At 41.6% G+C, this 20,418-nt stretch overlaps 1 protein-coding gene across 2 annotated transcripts in view; it reads right to left on the bottom strand.

Moving 5' to 3' along the window:
• The window catches only part of LOC110524553 (sec1 family domain-containing protein 2), a 231,791-nt gene that overhangs the window by 151,803 nt on the left and 59,570 nt on the right, over positions 1 to 20,418 (bottom strand). For both annotated transcript variants that reach the window (XM_036978386.1, XM_036978387.1), the window contains exon 4: positions 17,329 to 17,504. In XM_036978386.1, the coding sequence (XP_036834281.1) occupies positions 17,329 to 17,504 (176 nt within the window). The remainder of the gene's footprint in view (positions 1 to 17,328; positions 17,505 to 20,418) is intronic.

Genomic DNA, 20,418 nt, shown 5'->3' on the forward strand with positions numbered 1-20,418 from the left:
ATTCCTTTTGCCATTTTCATGGTACAAACAGGCCCACACGTGTCCATCTAGTCAGAACAATAGGCAGAGGGAGAGACGAGGCATTTGAGTTCTCCACAGATGAAAGCTAGAGGGGGAAACATGGCGAAACAAGTGAGGTTTTGCCTACATGTGTTTCCAAGTGTATTTTTCCAGTTGTATAAAGTATGGCGTAGTTTGCTTTTACAATGCAAACCATCAGGGCAGGCGATGGAAAAACTCACTCAGTTTGACAGTATCTTCAACCATGTTCAGCATTATAACCATGCTCAGAGCTCTACCTATACTCCAACCGTACCTTGTGTTATCATTGCTAAATAGTCATGAAAAGCATCATACATTCTAACTAACAATGCTTTAGGGTTTTACATGTGTTAGCGATTAACATGTCCAGTGCTTTGACCATTGTTCTCAGACCTTTTTAACATTCAGATGACTGCCTTGGTTATGACCATAGAGAGATATTTACTGCTGAAGGAAACTCTGGTCTGGGTCTGGAGTTAGTACTGATCCTTCACAGAAAGAGGAGATCTGACAGTATGTGGTTATATGGTCTTCATTTACACAGCAGGACCAGATTCACCATTCTGGAATACAATGAGGGGACCCATATCTACCAACCACCACATGACACCAATCAGGCTATAAAAGAAAAAAAAGAAAGAAAGAGTTTATCTCAAACACAAAAATATGTACACACACTCAGTCTTAGCGCTGGTGTAATTTTAGGGAAATGGGTGTGAGTACATGTGTGTCTGGAAGGATCAGTGTATGTTGGATGATGTGTCAGCCAGCTGTCAATCACACAGCTCTCAGAGCTTCATCCCTTTTGCCTGGCTACTCATCTACATCACTCCGGCCAAACTAACGTTTGAGAGAAGGCGCAGAGTGGGAGGGAGAAAGGAGGTAGCCTATTGAAACAAATTGGGGATGAAGAGAGATATAGGAGGGAGGGATAGAATATTTAAGCATTTCCAGACCATAGCAGACATCTCCTGCTCTCTATGTCCATCTGTCAATCACACTGAGGGGGTAGGAAGGTAGCAGGGGGGCTGCCCCCAGAAAGCTCTCCACAGAAGAGTTTCATTTCATAGCCATTGATTCCAAAAACAACAAAAGTGAACCACTTCCCCCCGTCAAATAGAAAAGGCAGCAGGCATTTCTTTCATCCACATATTTCCTCACAAATGCAAAGACCAGCTTCAGTTGAAATAATGCTGAGTTAAAAAACAGATAAATCCAACGTTGTCAAAACATATAAACACATGACGTTGGACAGGACTGGAGTTCTGGATACAGCGGTCGCTCAAATCAAACATGGTCCTCTCTGCCAACCAACCGGCGCTCAGGACTCCTAGATGCTGAGAGAATAGCATTACATCCCATTGCGATAGCATGGGTCTTTTGCCATGATTCAATCTGACATGTTATTTTCTATCTCTTCTCAGGGCAAAGTTCATCTGAGACATGGTTGACAAGGATCACACGGTTCCTTTCAATAAGACATTGTAGAAGAACAGAAAGGTCAAAGAGTGGGCTCAGGTTATGGCTAACAAGAATATATTGTTTCCTAAACCCTGCCAGAGGTGATTCACCTGTGTGACGAGTGCAACACATAACATTACCCTGCTACAGACCGATAAACGCCAAACCTATCATACTAAACTTCACCTGGATCTATTTTGTTGGGTTTCACGGGCTAACATTGCATCAGACCACCTGGGAATTGTTGGTAATTAATGGCAGGGTATAAGGGTGGAAGGATTCTGTCTCTGACCGTTACCATGGAGATTGGGGTCACAGGAAGTCCAGTTCCACTTGGTTGAATACATCCCTGGAGCGAGAGAGGGCGGTGTGCAGGGTGGGCATGAGTAAGCACTAAGCACTGGGGTGGGGAAGAGGGGGTGACAGGGGGATTGGGGCAGGACTGGAGTGGCCCAGGGGTCTTAGCTGTGTAAAATGACATTGTTTTACCATCCCATTCACCCCTGTGTCGACAAAGAAGGAGTCTGTGCTCCATCCAGGGAACTGTGGGCAGTAGAGGGTGCTACCAGTCTGCTGTCTGCCAATTCAGACTGCCCAGGAACCTTTAGACCAACAGGGCCCTATCCGTGGTGTCCAGATCAACACTGAGCATCCATCCCATAAGGGACTGAAAAGTCCAGTCCACCCACACAGACGGGTCATTCATCATCACACTCACACATTCCAGTCAGTCAGGTTTCCATCTGTACAGCATGGACATGCTGGGGTTAACCCTCTACAGCCTAATCATCCATTATAGCCCCTAAAATGGATTAATTCTCTCATGCTTAACTCTTCAATCAGATACGCCCTTTATCCTCGGTTGTTCAATCACCATGAAAACTTCAATCTACTCTCATGATCCTCCGCAAAGGACGGACGGACGGACGGACGGACACACACACACACACAACCCCTCTGGCATGTGATCTCTGCTGGCCTGTGCTCAGCAGGTAGTGACAAATGAGCTGATAGCTATTCTCTGCTGAGGTGGAGCTGGCAGAAGGCTGAGCAGAGTCGTTCCACCACAGAAAGCACAAGAAAGAAGTTTGACACCCACCATCTCCCATTCTGAAATCGTTTCTGTAGTTAGAAACAGATAAGATAAGCATTCATGAAACATTATTTTGTTGAAAGATTATTTTTACTCAAATTGGCCATTTCAATTTATAGGATTCATAAAATATTTAATTAATAAATAAAGTACCCAGCATCCGATTTGGACCAAACCTCTTAACATAGATTAAGACGTGTGGAATCCAAATAAATGGTCAAATGCCATTCACGAACCTCCCCAAACCAAGCCCACAAACAAAGTCCAGTATGCAGTATCAGTTCTCTATGTTTGACAAGTAGTTTGAAGCTGTGACTTGGAGTATTCTTTATTCATACTATGTATACTCAGTGAATTTGGTGACGTTTCTTTTTCACCTGTTCAGAAAAATTTACCATTGAAGTCACTTACATTTGCCCCATAAATGAGTGTGAAAGTACCAGGTTTTGCCCACCTAGTTCAAATCAAATTTTATTTGTCACATGCGCCAAATACAACAGGTAGATCTTACCGCGAAATGCTTACTTACAAGCCCTTATCCAACATTGCAGTTTTAAGAAAATAGAGTTAAGAAAATATTTACTAAATAAACAAAAGTAAAAAATGAAAACAAAATAATAATAATTAGGCTACAAACAGGGGGTACCGGTACCGAGTCAACGTGTGGCAGTACAGGTTAGTCGAGGTAATTCGTACATGTGAGTTGGGGTAAAGTGACTAAACATAGATTATAAAACAGCGAGTAGCAGCAGTGGGGGGGGGGGGGGTTCAATGAAAATAGTCCATATAGCCATTTGATTCATTGTTAAGCAGTCTTATGGCTTGGGAGTAGAAGCTGTTAACCTTGTGTGTAGGGGGCAGTATTTTAGTTTTTGGCTAAAAAAAAATATACCCATTTGAAACTGCCTATTCCTCAGCCCCAGAAACTAGAATATGCATATAATTGTCAGGATTAGGATAGAAAACACTCTAAAAGTTTCTAAAACTGTAAAAATATTGTCTGAGTATAACAGAACTGATATTGCAGGCGAAAGCCTGAGGAAAATCCAATCAGGAAGTGCCTCTTATTTTGAAACCTCCCTGTTTCTATGCATGCCTATCCTCCATTTAAAGGGATATCAACTAGATTCATTTTTCTATGCCTTTCCTAAGGTGTCAGTCTTTAGACATAGTTTTAGGCTTTTATTTTGAAAAATGAGCGTGAAGGATCACATTGCGTAAGTGGATAAGCGGGGGCTCTCGGAGTGAGTTTTGCGCAACTGAGTAAAGCCGCCATTGTTTCTCCCGCTGTTATTGAAAAACCTACACACTCGGTTGATATATTATCGAATATATATTTTAAAAACAACATGAGGATTGATTATAAAAAACATTTGACATGTTTCTGTAGACATTATGGATATTATTTGGAATATACCTCTGCGTTGTCGTGACCGCTCTTTCCTGTGGATTTCTGAACATAACGCGACAAACAAACGTCGGTATTTTGGGTATAAAAATAATCTTTATGGAACAAAAGGAACATTTGTTGTGTAACAGAGTCTCATGAGTGAAAACATCCAAAGACCATCAAAGGTAATTTATTTTTTTGATTGCTTTTCTGATTTTTGTGATCTAGCTACTTAATGCTTAGTGTACATGATGCTATGCTGTGCTATCGATAAACTTACACAAACGCTTGGATTGCTTTCGCTGTAAAGCATAATTTCTAAATCTGAGACGACAGGTGGATTAACAAAAGGCTAAACGGTGTTTTCCTATATTGCACTTGTGATTTCATAAATATGAAAAAAATATATATATTATTTGACTGTGGTGCTATGCTATTCAGCGGTTGCTGATGACAATTATCCCCCTACCAGGATGGGTAGTGTCAACAAGTTAAGGAGACTTTTGAACCGAGACTTGGCGCTCCGGTAACGCTTGCCTTGGGTGACTGGAGACTTTTTTTGGGCCTTCCTCTGACACCAGTGTCCCTGCTGTTAAAGCCACACCCTTTTCATCACGAGCAAAAGCTTTTGGTTAACTGCCCAAAGTTGCAAAAACATGTTTGTGATCCATTTAATAAACCCAAGAGACCAGCAAAATGGATACAAGGGTGTGGCAGTAACAGCAGCATCTAGTGGGCAAAACCTGATTTGTGCGTAGGCAGAACACAGCATGGAATCATTTCCACGCAAAGTGTGAGATTGAGAGTGTATGTAAATTTACACAGAGCCAAGACCATGCGTACACACAGTGCCAAGTGGTGGAATAAGGGAACTGTTTGTCATAAGAAGTCTAGTGAATGGGGAAAATATACTTTACAAAAATATAAACATGTAAAGTGTTGGTCCCATGTTTCATGAGCTGAAATAAAAGATCCCAGAAATGTTTCATACCCACAAAAAGCTTATTTCTCTCAAATTTTGTGCACACATTTGTTTACATCCCTTTTAGTGAGCATTTCTCCTTTGCCAAGATAATCCATCCATCTGACATGTGTGGCATATCAAGAAGCTGATTAAACAGCATGATCATTATACAGGTGCACCTTATGCTCGGGACAATAAAAGGCCACCAAAGTTTTACTCAGTAAAATTGTTGAATGTTGCTTTTATATTTCTGTTCAGTGTGTATGTATGTATGTATGTATATATATATATATATATATATATATATATATATATATATATATATATATATATATATATATATATATATATATTGAATTTGTAAGAATAATAATTACAAATATATATATTTCATTGCATCTCGATTGTGAAATCATGCAACATATCTTGACAGGTTATATCGTATAATTTGACCACATCAGTGCATTTGTTAAGATAATAATCCAGTTAAAGTACAGTAATTTATTAAATTAGAGGTACATGTGAAAGTGAAACCATTGTTGAAATACTATAAAAGACTGAGATAATGGGAAATCGAATGAGAGGCTGATCTTGCCCGGTTGGAAGATTTGGCACACACTGCATTTCACATAGAGCACATTTTTAGAGACAGGTGGGACTTTTTGCAGAAAGTACAGATTGGTTTTGGAAAACGATAATAGATGAGCCAATCTTATGGATTTCTACGAGGATTAAGACCTACTTTAGAAAGGCAAACACATACCATTCCGGTTCACATCCAAGTGCTATCCACCCTCAGGTTTTTGGCAATGGGCACTATTCATTGGGAGCTTGCCGATAGGCATCTCACAGCCCTCGATGAGCTGATGTTTTGGATACAATCATCAGCAAAACAAGCAGTTACATCCAATTTCCATATATCATTGCACAAGTGGTTGAAGTCTAGAGGGATTTCTTTGCCATCAGTGGGTTCCCAAATACGAACAAAGCAATAGGCAGCACCCACATCGCAATAAAAGCAAATCAAAATAACGAGTTAAACTATGTAAACAGAAAAGGTTTCCATGCTCTTAATGTATAGGTGATAGGAGTTGTGATGCGCAAAAGAAGCTGCTGAATGTGGGGGCAAGGTGGCCAGGTGGAACGCATGGCTTTTCATTCTGCAGAACAGCAATGTTGGTCTATATCTCTACAAGAGGGAGCTGTTACAGATGTATGGCTTATTGGTGAGTGTTGCCTACTCATTTGAAGTATATTTGCCATTGTTAAAGCAACTTGAATGGTCCTAATAGTCCTCTTTGTAGCTATGTTTTTATTGTTAATGGTCAAGCCACAACTGAGCTAGCCAAATAAAACATTTTGGTTGTACTTTGGTTGTACTCAACCTTTTTTGGTTGCGTTGTTGTATTTCATGATATGGCATTCCCCGCTGACTTTAGAGGGATGATTTTGACCATATTTGGTGAATAAGGGTTGTTTCAAAATGCAAATAGCCAAGGTCGTGCACGAGCACTGCGGCTGGTTAATTATTAATGGTGATCTCCTACCGGTGTGCATATGATGCTCGTAGGATTGTTTGATAAATCACACTTTTCTAGGCATAAGAACACTCTAAATTCTGCTCGTAAGTAGCATGTCAGAATAATTTTAACGCAATATTGACGAATGAGGCCCTTGGTACTTTCATACTAATTTATGGGGTAAAATACAATATATTTCAAATGGCTAATTATTCTGAACAGGGGGAAAAAACATCACCAAATTCACTGAGAATACATAGTATGAGTAAACAATACTCCAAGCCGCAGCTTCATTCATAAATGAATATCATATGAATTCTATACATTTATTTGGGTGCAATCAATTAGCTTGATTTGTGAGAGTTCAAATTGACTTAAAATAATGTTGAAGAAATGTTTATCCTATCTGTTTCTAACTACAGAAACCATTTCAGAACAATCTGAGATGGTGAATGTCATGGCTTGCTGACATGAAATGGAACGCCCTGATGTCATGGGACACGGCAGGAAGCACAGCCACTGTTACAGCCTGAGAGCACGCACATAGACCCATTCAAACACAGTGTTCAGAGGAACAAGAAGGTGTAAGGATATCAGGCCAATACAGATACCTACTTAGTGCATCTACAATAAATCATAACTACGCCATAATCTGTATAAGCAGGGGAATAGATAATCCAAACTAATAGACAAATGAACTGAAAGGTAGATGAGGTGTCGAGTCAGCAGGATGAGGAGAGGGTTCCAGCTGACTGTGTAACTACAGGGTCCGTCTGGTACACTAGGTCACTGTTAGGACTCGTTCTCCAACGGCCCGCCAGTCTTTCCAGAACCCTCCTCATTAGATTGAAGGGATGAAAGAACGGACTGTGGGGATTTTCCCCAGTCTGTAGTCTCCAGCTGCAGCGGAGAGTGCTCAGAAGAGCCAGACGCCAGGGGGACCAGTCAGCAGACCACACTGACTTGATTCACCAGGAGAGGATCTATTGAGGACCGTGAGACCCTGCTCCCTACCGCACAGCAACCATCTCCCATGGAAAATCACAGTCTCAACCCCAAACACACAGAGGGGAAGACCAAACAACATAAGGCTACACAGAAGACAACATCACCTACAGTTGAAGTCTGAAGTTACCATACACTTAAAAAAAAATGTTTTTCAAACACTCCACACATTTCTTGTTAACAAATTAGAGTTTTGGCAAGTTGGTTAGGACATCAACTTTGTGCATGACAAATTATTTTTCCAACAATTGTTTACAGATTAGTTCACTTATATTAAGCTTTATCACAATTCCAGTGGGTCAGAAGTTTACATGCAATCAGTTTACTGTGCCTTTAAACAGCAAATTCCAGAAAATAATGTCATGGCTTTAGAAGCTTCTAATTGACATAATTTGAGTGAATTGGAGGTTTACCTGTGGATGTATTTCAAGGCCTACCTTCAAACTCAGTGCCTCTTTACTTGACATCATGGGAAAATCAAAAGAAATCATCCAAGACCTCAGAAAAAAATGGTAGACCTCCACAAGTCTGCTTCATCCTTGGGAGCAAATTCCAAAAGCCTGAAGAAAACACGTTCATCTGTAACAAACAATAGTACGCAAGTATAAACACCATGGGACCACGCAGCCGTCATACCACTCAGGAAAGAGACGCGTTCTGTCTCCTAGAGATGAACGTACTTTGGTGCGAAAGGTGCAAATCAATCCCAGAACAACAGCAAAGGACCTTGTGAAGATGCTGGAGGAAACAGGTACAAAAGTATCTATATCCACAGTAAAACAAGTCCTATATCAACATAACCTGAAAGGCCACTCAGCAAGGAAGAAGCCACTGCTCCAAAACTGGCACAAAAAAGCCAGAATACGGTTTGCAACTGCACATGGGGACAAAGATCGTACTTTTTGGAGAAATGTCCTCTGGTCTGATGAAACAAAAATAGAACTGTTTGGCCATAAAGATCATCGTTATGTTTGGAGGAAAAAGGGGGAGTCTTGCAAGCCGAAGAACACCATCCCAACCGTGAAGCACGGGGGTGGAAGCATCATGTTGTGGGGGTGCTTTGCTGCAGGAGGGACTGGTACACTTCACAAAATAGATGGCATCACGAGGTAGGAAAATTATGTGGATATATTGAAGCAACATTTCAAGACATCAGTCAGGAAGTTAAAGCTTGGTCGCAAATGGGTCTTCCAAATGGACACTGACCCCAAGCATACTTCTAAAGTTGTGGCAAAATGGCTTAAGGACAACAAAGTCAAGGTATTGGAGTGGCCATCACAAAGCCCTGACCTCAATCCCATAGAAAATGTGTGGGCAGAACTGGAAAAGCTTGTGCGAGCAAGGAGGCCTACAAACCTGACTCAGTTACACCAGCTCTGTCAGGAGGAATGGGCCAAAATTCACCCAACTTATTGTGGGAAGCTTGTGGAAGGCTACCCGAAACATTTGAGCCAAGTTAAACAATTTAAAGGCAATGCTACCAAATACTAATTGAGTGTATGTAAACTTCTGACCCACTGGGAATGTGATGAAATAAATAAAAGCTGAAATAAATGATTTTCTCTACTATTATTCTGACATTTCACATTCTTATAATAAAGTGGTCATCCTAACTGACCTAAGACAGGGAATATTTCAGGAATTGTGAAAAACTGAGTTTAAATGTATTTGGCTAAGGTGTATGTAAACTTCCGACTTCAACCTTTACATAGGTATGTGGACACAACTTGAAATTAACGGATTCAGCTATTTCAGCCACGGCTGTTGCTGACAGGTGTATCAAATCGAGCACACAGCCATGCAATCTCCATAGACAAGCATTGGCAGTAGAATGGCCTCACTGAAGAGCTCAGTGACTTTCAACGTGGCACAGTCATAGGATACCACCTTTCTAAGTTCGTCAAATTTCTACCCACTTGTGAAGTGGAAATGTCTTAGGAGCAACAACGACTCAGCTGCGAAGTGGTAGGCCACACAAGCTCACAGTACGAGACCGGTGAGTGCTGGAACGCGTAAAAAAAATTGTCTGTCCTCAGTTGCAAAGCTCACTACTGAGTTCCAAACTGCCTCTGGAAACAACATCAGCACAATAATTGTTTGTCGGGAGCTTCATGAAATGGGTTTTCATGGCTGAGCCATTTGCAAATAAATTCATTAAAATTCCTACAATGTGATTTTCTGGATTTTTTTCCCTCATTTTGTCTGTCATAGTTGAAGTGTACCTATGATGAAAATTACAGGCCTCTCATCTTTTTAAGTGGGAGAACTTGCACAATTGGTGGCTGACTAAATACTTTTTTGCCCCACTGTATGTGCAGAACATGACATGCTGAACAATGAAAGAGAAAGGCTAGGAGGGTAGATGGAGAGGAAAAGAGATTACGAGAGGGGTACAGACAGAGTAAATGAAGACAGAGAGTCCTTGTCATAGCGCAAGAAAGACAGAGGGACTCCCAGCCCCCTGCTGCTCCACCGGGTTTACCGGGCGCTCTCTTCCCCCGGGGCTGAGGGGGGGTCTGGGGGATGGATGGGGGAACGGTCAGTCCAGGTCAGCTCAGAAATTAGGCTGTAAAGCGGTGGGGAGTCTGAGGGGTCAGAGCCGATGGACTCCTGGATGTCTCAGACCAGCATATCACACAGTCATTCACACTCATTTGTTACAGTCTCCAGCCCCCTACAACGTCACGATGCCTTGTGGGGGTAGGCAGGGGGCAGCAGTAGCAGACAGTCCAGAGAGGGAATGAATGTCTCGGCTGGCTGGCGGACAGGCTCCATACCCCTGGGGTAAAGACAATTACAGGCTTAAAGCCCCTCGGTCTGTGGCATGCAGCTCAGATAAGAGACAAGGTACAGAGAGGACCAGGCCAATATTGCAATTTTTCCTATTTCAATACAAGTTACATTAAACTGATTGTGTTGACCAGAATAGACTGCATATTGTTCTGCTTATTAACTTTCTCTGATTTATATGTCTAGATATGGCTATACAGTACATAAAGAAAAACATACATTTTTGTAAAGTAAATTTTTTGCAAACCTCTGACACTGCAGGGCCTATCGTGGCTGTATGTTTGAGCTTGTGCAGGAGAAGTCAGGGGTTAAGGTTAAGGGGATAGAGGTCAGGAGTCTTGCAGAAGGGACAGACAAGACGCGTGGGTCACTAGGCTGCAGCCTGCAGGTTAACAATACCTCAGACAGACAGATACATTAAGATAACCTACGAACATCATATACCCGGTCAGACAATCAGTCTGACAGAGAGACAGGCATACATTACATTCATGGCACATTAGTACAATAGAAAAGCCATACAAATAGTAACACGCATTCAAACAAAGTAAACAGAGTCAGAGAGACAGAAATAACAACCCACAGACAATCAGATGGGGATATGGAGTCTGGCTGTTCTAGTAATGTGTGACCCAGCGACAGGGGGATAGAGCAGAAGCCTCGTTGCTGACCAGTATTAACTGGCAGCTGAATGTTATGAGAGGCAGGCCGTGCTAATCTCAGCAGAGCTAGAGAAACAGGCTTGGGTGGAGAGGTTAGCGCTGCTCTCCTATTACTACTGACTCTTAATGAACAACAGACACCATGACTGACTGACTGTCGCTATCCCTTTCATATCAGCATTCAATGAAGTAGTCCTACTCCCTCATGAGTTAGACCTGCTCATTCAATTTATCACACAGTCAGTCTTTCAGAGAGATTGTATCCCTCACTAACTGGCTCAGCCACTAGCTTGTCTATGGGAGGAATGCAGTACATGTATGGTTTGGAAGTAGCTCTGTGTCTGGGTCATTGGTGTAGAAGTAGCGCTGTCTTGGTCGTTGGTGTAGAAAGTAGCTCTGTCTGGGTCGTTGGTATAGAAGTAGCTCTGCCTGGGTCGTTGGTGTAGAAGTAGCTAGTGTGATGTCTGGGAAGGGGTTGTTGAGGCTCTCCCTGCTGCTCCCCCACCCGTCTAGCACTAGTCCCCGGATGCACACAGGCCCTGTGATAGTGGGCTCGGTACGTCCCAAACCTGCCCCATTCAAACCAACACTCTTTCCATTCCAGGGCCCCTGGGTTCACAGCATGACACATAGCAGGGGGCAGATGCAGGGGCAGCATTGGTGGGTAGGGTGGCAGTGTCCCGAACCTTGAGGTAAAGCACTACTCCAAGGTAATTACTGTACCTGAACTGACCCCTTCATTACACTGTAAACACCCTAAACTAACACCACCTATCACACTGATCACATCTAGCTAGATCACTGGCCAACCACCATGGTCAGCCTACACAATTACATTTTTTCACTACACCCACATCTTTATCACAAAAATAAAAACTATTTCACCCTTTAACCATTCCAATATGCTGTAACTAACTTCTAAAATGAGAGAAAACATACAAGTCGAGCTTCTACTTTTAAAAATCCACCTTTCCAGAAACAAGTCTCTCACCGTTGCTGCTTGCTATAGACCACCCTCTGCCCTGGACACCATATGTGAATTGATTGCCCCCCCATCTATCTTCAGAGCTAGTGCTGCTAGGTGACCTAAACTGGGACATGCTTAACACCCCGGCCATCCTACAATCTAAGCTTGATGCCCTCAATCTCACATAAATGATCAATGAACCCACCAGGTACCACCCCAAATCCGTAAGCACCCTCATAGATATTCCTAACCAACTTGTCTGTTTTCAACCAAGATCTCAGCGATCACTGCCTCATTGCCTGCATCCTTCATGGGTCCGCGGTCAAACAACCACCCCTCATCACTGTCAAACGCTCCCTAAAACACTTCAGCGAGCAGGCCTTTCTAAACGACCTGGCCCGGGTATCCTGGAAGGATATTGACCTCATCCCGTCAGTAGAGGATGCCTGGGTATTTTTTAAAAGTGCATTCCTCACCATCTTAAATAAAAGCATGCCCAATTCAAAATGTAGAACCAGGAATAGATATAGCCCTTGGTTCTCTCCAGACCTGACTGCCCTTGACCAGCACAAACACATCCTGTGGCGTTCTGCAATAGCTGGTGAACTCGCCTGGTTCACCAACTACTTCTCTGATAGAGTTCAGTGTTTCAAACCGGAGGGCCTGTTGTCCGGACCTCTGGCAGTCTCTATGGGGGTGCCACAGGGTTCAATTCTCGGGCCGACTCTTCTCTGTATACATCAATGATGTCACTCTTGCTGCTGGAGAATTATCTGATCCACCTCCACGCAAACGACACCATTTGGTATACCTCTGGCACTGTGTTAACAAACCTCCAGACGAGCTTCAATGCCATACAACTCTCCTTCCATGGCCTCCAACTGCTCTTAAATGCAAGTAAAACTAAATGCATGCTCTTCAACCAATCACTGCCTGCACCTGCTCGCCTGTCCAACATCACTACTCTGGACGGTTCTGACTTAGAATATGTGGACAACTACAAATACCTAGGTGTCTGATTAGACTGTAAACTCTCCTTCCAGACTCACATTAAGCATCTCCAATCCAAAATTAAATATAGAATTGGCTTCCTATTTCGCAACAAAGCATCCTTCACTCATGCTGCCAAACATACCCTCGTAAAACTGACCATCCTACCGATCCTCGACTTCGGGATGTCATTTACAAAATAGCCTGCAACACTCTACTCAACAAATTGGAAGCAGTCTATCACAGTGCCATCAGTTGTCACCAAAGCCACACATACTACCCACCACTGTGACCTGTATGCTCTCGTCAGCTGGCCCTCGCTTCATATTCGTCGCCAGACCCACTGGCTCTAGGTCATCTATAAGTCGTTGCAGGGTAAAGATCCGCCTTCTCTCAGCTCACTGGTCACCATAGGTATATCTCACTGGTCACCCCCAAAGCCAATTCTTCCTTTGGCCACCTCTCCCTCACTAGCTTTAAGCACCAGCTGTCAGAGCAGCTCACAGATCACTGCACATAGTCCATCTGTAAATAGCCCATCCAGCTACCTCATCCCCATACTGTATTTATTTATTTATTTATCTTGCACCCCAGTATCTCTACTTGCACATTCATAATATATATATATATATATATATATATATATATATATATATATATATATATATATATATATATATATATATATATATATATATATAAATATATAAAAAGATATAAATATATAAAAATATATAAATATATATAAAAATATATAAATATATATAAAAAGATATAAATATATATAAATATATATAAATATATAAAAAAAAATATATATATATAAATATATAAATATATATATATATATAAATATATAAATATATAAATATATATATATAAATATATATATATAAATATATATAAATATATATAAATATATATATATATATATAAATATAAATATATATATATAAATATAAATATATAAATATAAATTTATATATAAATATAAATATATAAATATATAAATATATATAAATATATAAATATATATAAATATATAAATATATATAGCACATCTACCATTATAGTGTTTAATTGCTATATTGTAATTACTTCGCCATCATGGCCTATTTATTGCCTTTACCTCCCTTATCCTACCTCATTTGCACTCACTGTATATAGACTTTTTCTACCGTCTTATGTTTGTTTTTTCCATGTGTAAGTCTGTGTTGTCGTATGTGTCGAACTACTTTCATCTTGGCCAGGTCGCAGCTGCAAATGAAAACTTGTTCTCAACTAGCCTACCTGGTTAAATAAAGGTGAAATAAAAAATACCAACATGCGTTTTATAGTAGTAAATATTCTGTTTGGTGGTTTGTAGTCAGATATTGTTTCACTGTTAATCACTGAGTGAATGGGAGGGCAGAGGTTAAAGGTGTCGACCTTATCACAGTAAGGCCTGACCTGACCTCACAGGACCATGGTTACAGCCTGTTCCCATGGCCTAACTAAGCTTACACCACCACCTTAGTCTGGGACTGTGTCCATCAGCACCGTGTGCCCAGCTTTGCCAAACTGCTCCCCTCACACACTCAGGCAGGGTAAACAGGGTAACTGCCACACCAGCCAGAGAAAAGAGCCATTTCATCCAGCCATGCAGTTTCCAATGTAAATACCCTTCTCTGTGTCCACATTGTAGCCAGAGCCCAAACATTGTGGTGAGATGAAATCAACAAAGAGAGGGAGAGGAGCACACAGAAACTCATTTAACTTAATACCTCAATAAAACAGGGGCTCACATTACAGGTCCGTTTTGATTGCAAACCAACTCTCACGTCACGAGTCAAGCTGCAAGGATTGATTGGGAGATCTGATTTCCAGACCTGGGTTAAAAAACATGTGCATTTTAGTATTTGGTATTTAAAATACTTTTGTTGTGCACTTTAATATTTTCAAATACACATACCAGAACAAGTACTTTGATTTGAGTATTTGAATGATTATTTGTAAAAAATAAAATAAAAAAATAGTTGACGAATTGTATATCAAAAACACTGACTCAAATACACCCCCATACATTTAACCCAGGTAATTGAAAATAGTATTTGAAAAGACTGTCAAAATACTTTCCAAGTGTATTTTCAAATAAATATAAATATGCAACTACTTCTTATTTTTATTATAGCTACTTAATTTGCAAATACAGTATCAGTCAAAAGTTGACACACCTACTCATCCCAGGGTTTTTCTTTATTTTTACAATATTATACATTGTAGAATAATATTGAAAACATCAAAACTATGAAATAACAAATATATAATCATGTAGTAAACAAAAAAAAAGTGTTAAACAAATGATAATATATATTTGAGATTCTTCAATTTAGCAACCCTTTGCCTTGACAGGTTTGCATACTCTTGGCATTCTCTCAACCAGCCTCATGAGGTAGTAACATGGAATGCATTTTAATTAACAGGTGAGCCTTGTTAAAAGTTCATTTGTGGAATTGCTTTCCTTCTTTAATGCGTTTGAGACAATCAGTTGTGTTGTGACAAGGTATGGGAGGTAAACAGATATCCCTATGGCAAGAACAGCTTAAAAAAGTAAAAAGAAATGGCAGTCCATCATTACTTTAAGACATGAGTCAGTCAATGCGGAACATTTCAAGAACTTTGAAAGTTTCTTCAAGTGCAGTCGCAAAAACCATCAAGCACTATGATGAAACTGGCTCTCGTGAGGACCGCCACAGTAAAGGAAGACCCAGAGTTACCTCTGCTGCAGAAGATAAGTTCATTAGAGTTACCAGCTTCAGAAATTGCAGCCCAAATAAATGCTTCACAGAGTTCAAGTAACAGACATCTCAACAACTGTTCAGAGGAGACTACGTGAATCAGGCCTTCATGGTTGAATCGCTGCAAAGAAACCCCTACTAAAGGACACCAATAAGAAGAAGAGACTTGCTTGGGCCAAGAAATACGAGCAATGGACATTCAACCGGTGGAAAACTGTTCTTTGGTCTGATGAGTCCAAATTTTTGGTTCCAACCGCCGTGTCTTAGTGAGACGCAGAGTAGGTGAACAGATGATCTCTGTTCACCTACTCTGTTGGAAAAGCATTCCAGGTGAAGCTGGTTGAGATAATGCCAAGAGCGTGCAAAGCTGTCATCAAGGCAAAGGGTGGCTACCTTGAAGAATCTCAAATATATTTTGATTTGTTTAACACTTTTTTGGTTACTACGTGATTCCATGTGTGTTATTTCATAGTTTCAATGTCTTCACTATTATTCTACAATGTAGAAAATAGTACAAATAAAGAAAAATCCTGGAAAGTGTGTCCAAACTTTTGACTGGTACTGTATGTGAAAGTCATTGAGATATTTGAAATGGTATTTGAACCCAGGTCTGCTGATTTTCCAAGAATGTGTTTTGAATGGGGTTCCAAACATACACAAACAAAAACAATACTCACTTGAGATAAGATGGTTATCACTGGGCCTACCTGGTATCTATTTTTACCTGAGGACACATTTTCCACTTTCTTCCATAAACGCCTGCTGACTACTATGATACTGAAGCTGAAAGGCAGAGTGGACTGTGAGAACAAATGAGGTCAGAAGGGTACAGAACAAACGGAGTGATATGGCTTGATGTGGACTAACATGGTACGAAGGATACTGGTACCAAATAGGCCGAAGCATCTTCCTCCCAGGAGCTCAGCTAAGAAACAAGATTTACAAGGTTGTTTTCAAATTCCACTTTGGCATGGGACGCTGGCAGGCGCAGGCCAGTTTTGTTTTTCCGTGATTTACTTTAATAAGTTCCTAAATACTGTGCTGTCCTGCTGCTGGCTTTACAGCTTCAGGAATATAAAGAGACTATGAAAACAGAGGTAAGAGGAGGAAATGTTTTCGGAATAGAGTAGTATTAGTTTGATTAGAAGACTCCAGAACATGGCGCCTTACCGCTCTCAGTCTCCACTCAGAGTGAGAGAGATTCTAAAATGTCAGCAGACCACTGCTATTGGTCAGAGGTGTGATGAGACACTTCAGCTGTTTACTCTCTCTTGTCCTCAGTCTTTCTCTCTGTCCCCTTCTCCAATAACCTCTGACCCTGCCATGGTCTGACAGACGTGCACATCCGCCCCAATCCATCCTGGTAAACTGCTTCCTTTTCTCCCGTTCACCCCAACAACTCTAAATACTGACTGGAAAGCAGGCTATTTCCCCCAGAAGTTTACACAGGAACTGCATGTTTTTTTTCCTACAAACACAACTGGCTATGTTTATAAACCACAGTAGAGAGTTACAGTGCGTTTTTCTCTCTCTGACAGACAGTTTATCCCAACAAAGTTGTGGTCACCTTGCCTCACCCCCCCCCCCAGTCAGGGGTCCCAATGGGGCAGAGTGGGGTGGCAGAGTGTGTGTGTGTGTGTGTGTGTGTGTGTGTGTGTGTAGTATACCTGCAGGAGGAGCCTCTCAAAAGCAAGGCAGGAGTCCCAGCGGGGCAGTGTGGGGTGACGGAGAGTCTGGGCGGTGGCCAGGCCCAGCTGTATTACCCCACAGTGACTCTCTAGAGCCCCCCAGTTGCTCTTAAACAGCTGTACGTAGGAACACAGCTGCTCCGGGGTCACACGGCCTGAGAGAGGGAGAGACAAAACCGACATGAGGAAATAATAATTAATTAATCTATTCAATGTAATTTAATTAACCAGTCGATCATACAACCGATAACATAGTATTGTATGGTTCAGTGCATACACACTAGCATACTCATACTAGTCTGCCATACTAGAGCCAGATTCCACAGGCAGAGGAGAGAGAAGAGAAGCTTGGAGGAGACGGCTGTGAGAACCTCAGCCATAATCATGTATTGGGCAAACTGTAATTTCTGTGAAAGTTTGTATCTGTATCTTCAAGTGTTATTGTCGAAGTGTGAGGGTCTATGTTTTATATGAGTCATAATGTGTGATAGAATGTGTGAAGTATTATTTGCCCCCTTTGCAGCAAGACAATGATCCAAAACACACATTCAAGTCTACATGAAAATGGCTAAAAAGCAACAAATCTGAAGTTGTGGAATGTTTTAGTCAATGTCCAGACCTAGTCCCAATTGAGATGTTGTGGCAGGACTTCAAACAAGCAGTTCATTCTTAAAAAACCCACATGTTGCTGTTACAGCAGCTCTTTATGGAAGAGTGGGCCAGAATTCCTCCACAGCGACGTGAGAGACTGATCAACAACTATAGGAAGTGTTTGGTTTGAGTCATTGCAGCTAAAGGTGGCACAACCAGTTATTGTGTGTAAGGGTGCAATTACTTTTTCACACAGGGCATTGGGTGTTGCATAACTTAGTTTATTAAATAAATAAGTATACCTTTTTTTGCGTTATTTGTAAACTCAGGTTCCCTTTATCTAATATTAGGTTTTGGTTGAAGATCTGATAACATTCAGTATCAGAAACATGCTAAATTAGAGAAAATCAGAAAGGAGGCAAAGACTTTTTCATGGCACTGTATGTACTGTGAGTGAGTGAGTGAGTGAGTGAGTGAGTGAGTGAGTGAGTGAGTGAGTGAGTGAGTGAGTGAGTGAGTGAGTGAGTGAGAGTGATAAGAGTCCCTGTGAGGCTGTCTAAGATTGATTCACACGTATTAGTCAGAGGTTGTCTCTGATTATTTGCAGAGCTGGCAGAGTGAAGCTGGGTTCCTCAGACTGTTTAAGACCCTCCCTCCTCTAAGGATGATTCACAGAGGCACATGAAGAAGTGGGGGAGGTGGGGGTGAGGAGGGCAGCCTGGAGGTAGAGGTGAGGGAGACGGACAGGGGGACGGAGCGACCCCAGGACTGGGGGCGAGAGGTACACATTAACTCCCCATAAACCCCACTTCTTCATGTTGATGTTCAGAACCAGGAACAGATGTGGGACTATTTCCTGTTGGATTACACTGCCAATGTTTTTTTTAGCGGGGCCAAACACATGAATAGAGGAGAAACAGAGGCGGAATGAAAAATGGGGCACAACGTTCCAGAATACAAAATATAAAGTATGGAGTCATGTTAAGTACAGACATAACGACTTCAAATTAACAACTTTGTTATTAACGCTGGATTATAAAATGTGTTGAGTTTTCATCAAGAACGGTTAGACTGGCAGGGTTAGCCTAACAACAAAGGACTCCTATTCCCAGAAATCAAAGTCTAATGCTGAGTAAAGTTCACAGTGTGCAAAACTGCTGAAACTCAGCCTGTTGGGTAATGTGGTCTTCTCACCGTCCTAAACCAACCTGTATGTACCAACCTGTATGTGCTCTCTGTGTGGCACCAACAGGCAGAATGGAAGACGTGTTCAAAAGCAAATCAGGAAACCTTTGCAACATTAAAAGATAATTGAGGAATGGACCCGGATCCAGGAATATCCAGACAGTGAAAAGCCCTATTGTGAACAGCCCCGGCCGTGGCAGTAAAAAAGCCTGGAAGGATACACAGGCATCACCAAGCCTGATGTAGCAACAATAACTCAGCCCATGAGTGGGAAGGAGAACCACAGCCAGGGCCAAACATAATTTAGCCCTAGAACAGGCCTGAGAGAGGGAGATACTGGGGGACAACCATCATCTAGCCCAGAGGTAAGGGTAAAGTGTGAGAACACGCTAAGGAAAGAAAGAGAAAATGATAGAGAGAAGAATGAAAGGCTTCAGGATCAACCAACATTCAACCCCTGAACGATGCTAGGAAGCCAAGGGCCAACCATTATTAACCCGAAAACTGTACCAGGGGGATGACTTACATTTTTAGTTGGATAGTATGTGGGTGACTCAGGGACTAAGAAGTACTGTCTGTTTGAGCATGAAGCTGAACAGTGGTGATTCTCACTCACAGTCCTGGTTTGTACATCATGGTGCTGCATGGACCAGAGGAGGGAGCAGGGGATTTTGTTCATGCAGAGTAGGGGAAAGACCTGGGGCGTTTATTTATGGACACATCACTGGGCCTACTCCCAAACTGTACAGTAGAGTACACACAACACGCTCAGCCACATCGCTGCACCTGTGTGTATAAATGAGTGAAGCAGCAAGAGAGAAAGGGACAGACTGTGCAGCTGCATACAGCATGTGTCATGTTCATAAAGAAACAGAATATGTAGCCCGGCTCTTCTTCTCCTCTTTAGAATGTGAGAATATGTAGCCCGGCTCTTCTTCTCCTCTTTAGAATGTGAAAATATGTAGCCCGGCTCTTCTTCTCCTCTTTAGAATGTGAGAATATGTAGCCCGGCTCTTCTTCTCCTCTTTAGAATGTGAGAATATGTAGCCCGGCTCTTCTTCTCCTCTTTAGAATGTGAGAATATGTAGCCCGGCTCTTCTTCTCCTCTTTAGAAAGTGAGAATATGTAGCCCGGCTCTTCTTCTCCTCTTTAGAAAGTGAGAATATGTAGCCCGGCTCTTCTTCTTCTCTTTAGAATGTGAGAATATGTAGCCCGGCTCTTCTTCTTCTCTTTAGAATGTGAGAATATGTAGCCCGGCTCTTCTTCTTCTCTTTAGAATGTGAGAATATGTAG

Source organism: Oncorhynchus mykiss, chromosome 5 (genome assembly GCF_013265735.2).
Source record: "Oncorhynchus mykiss isolate Arlee chromosome 5, USDA_OmykA_1.1, whole genome shotgun sequence".
NCBI classification, from domain to species: Eukaryota; Metazoa; Chordata; class Actinopteri; order Salmoniformes; family Salmonidae; genus Oncorhynchus; species Oncorhynchus mykiss.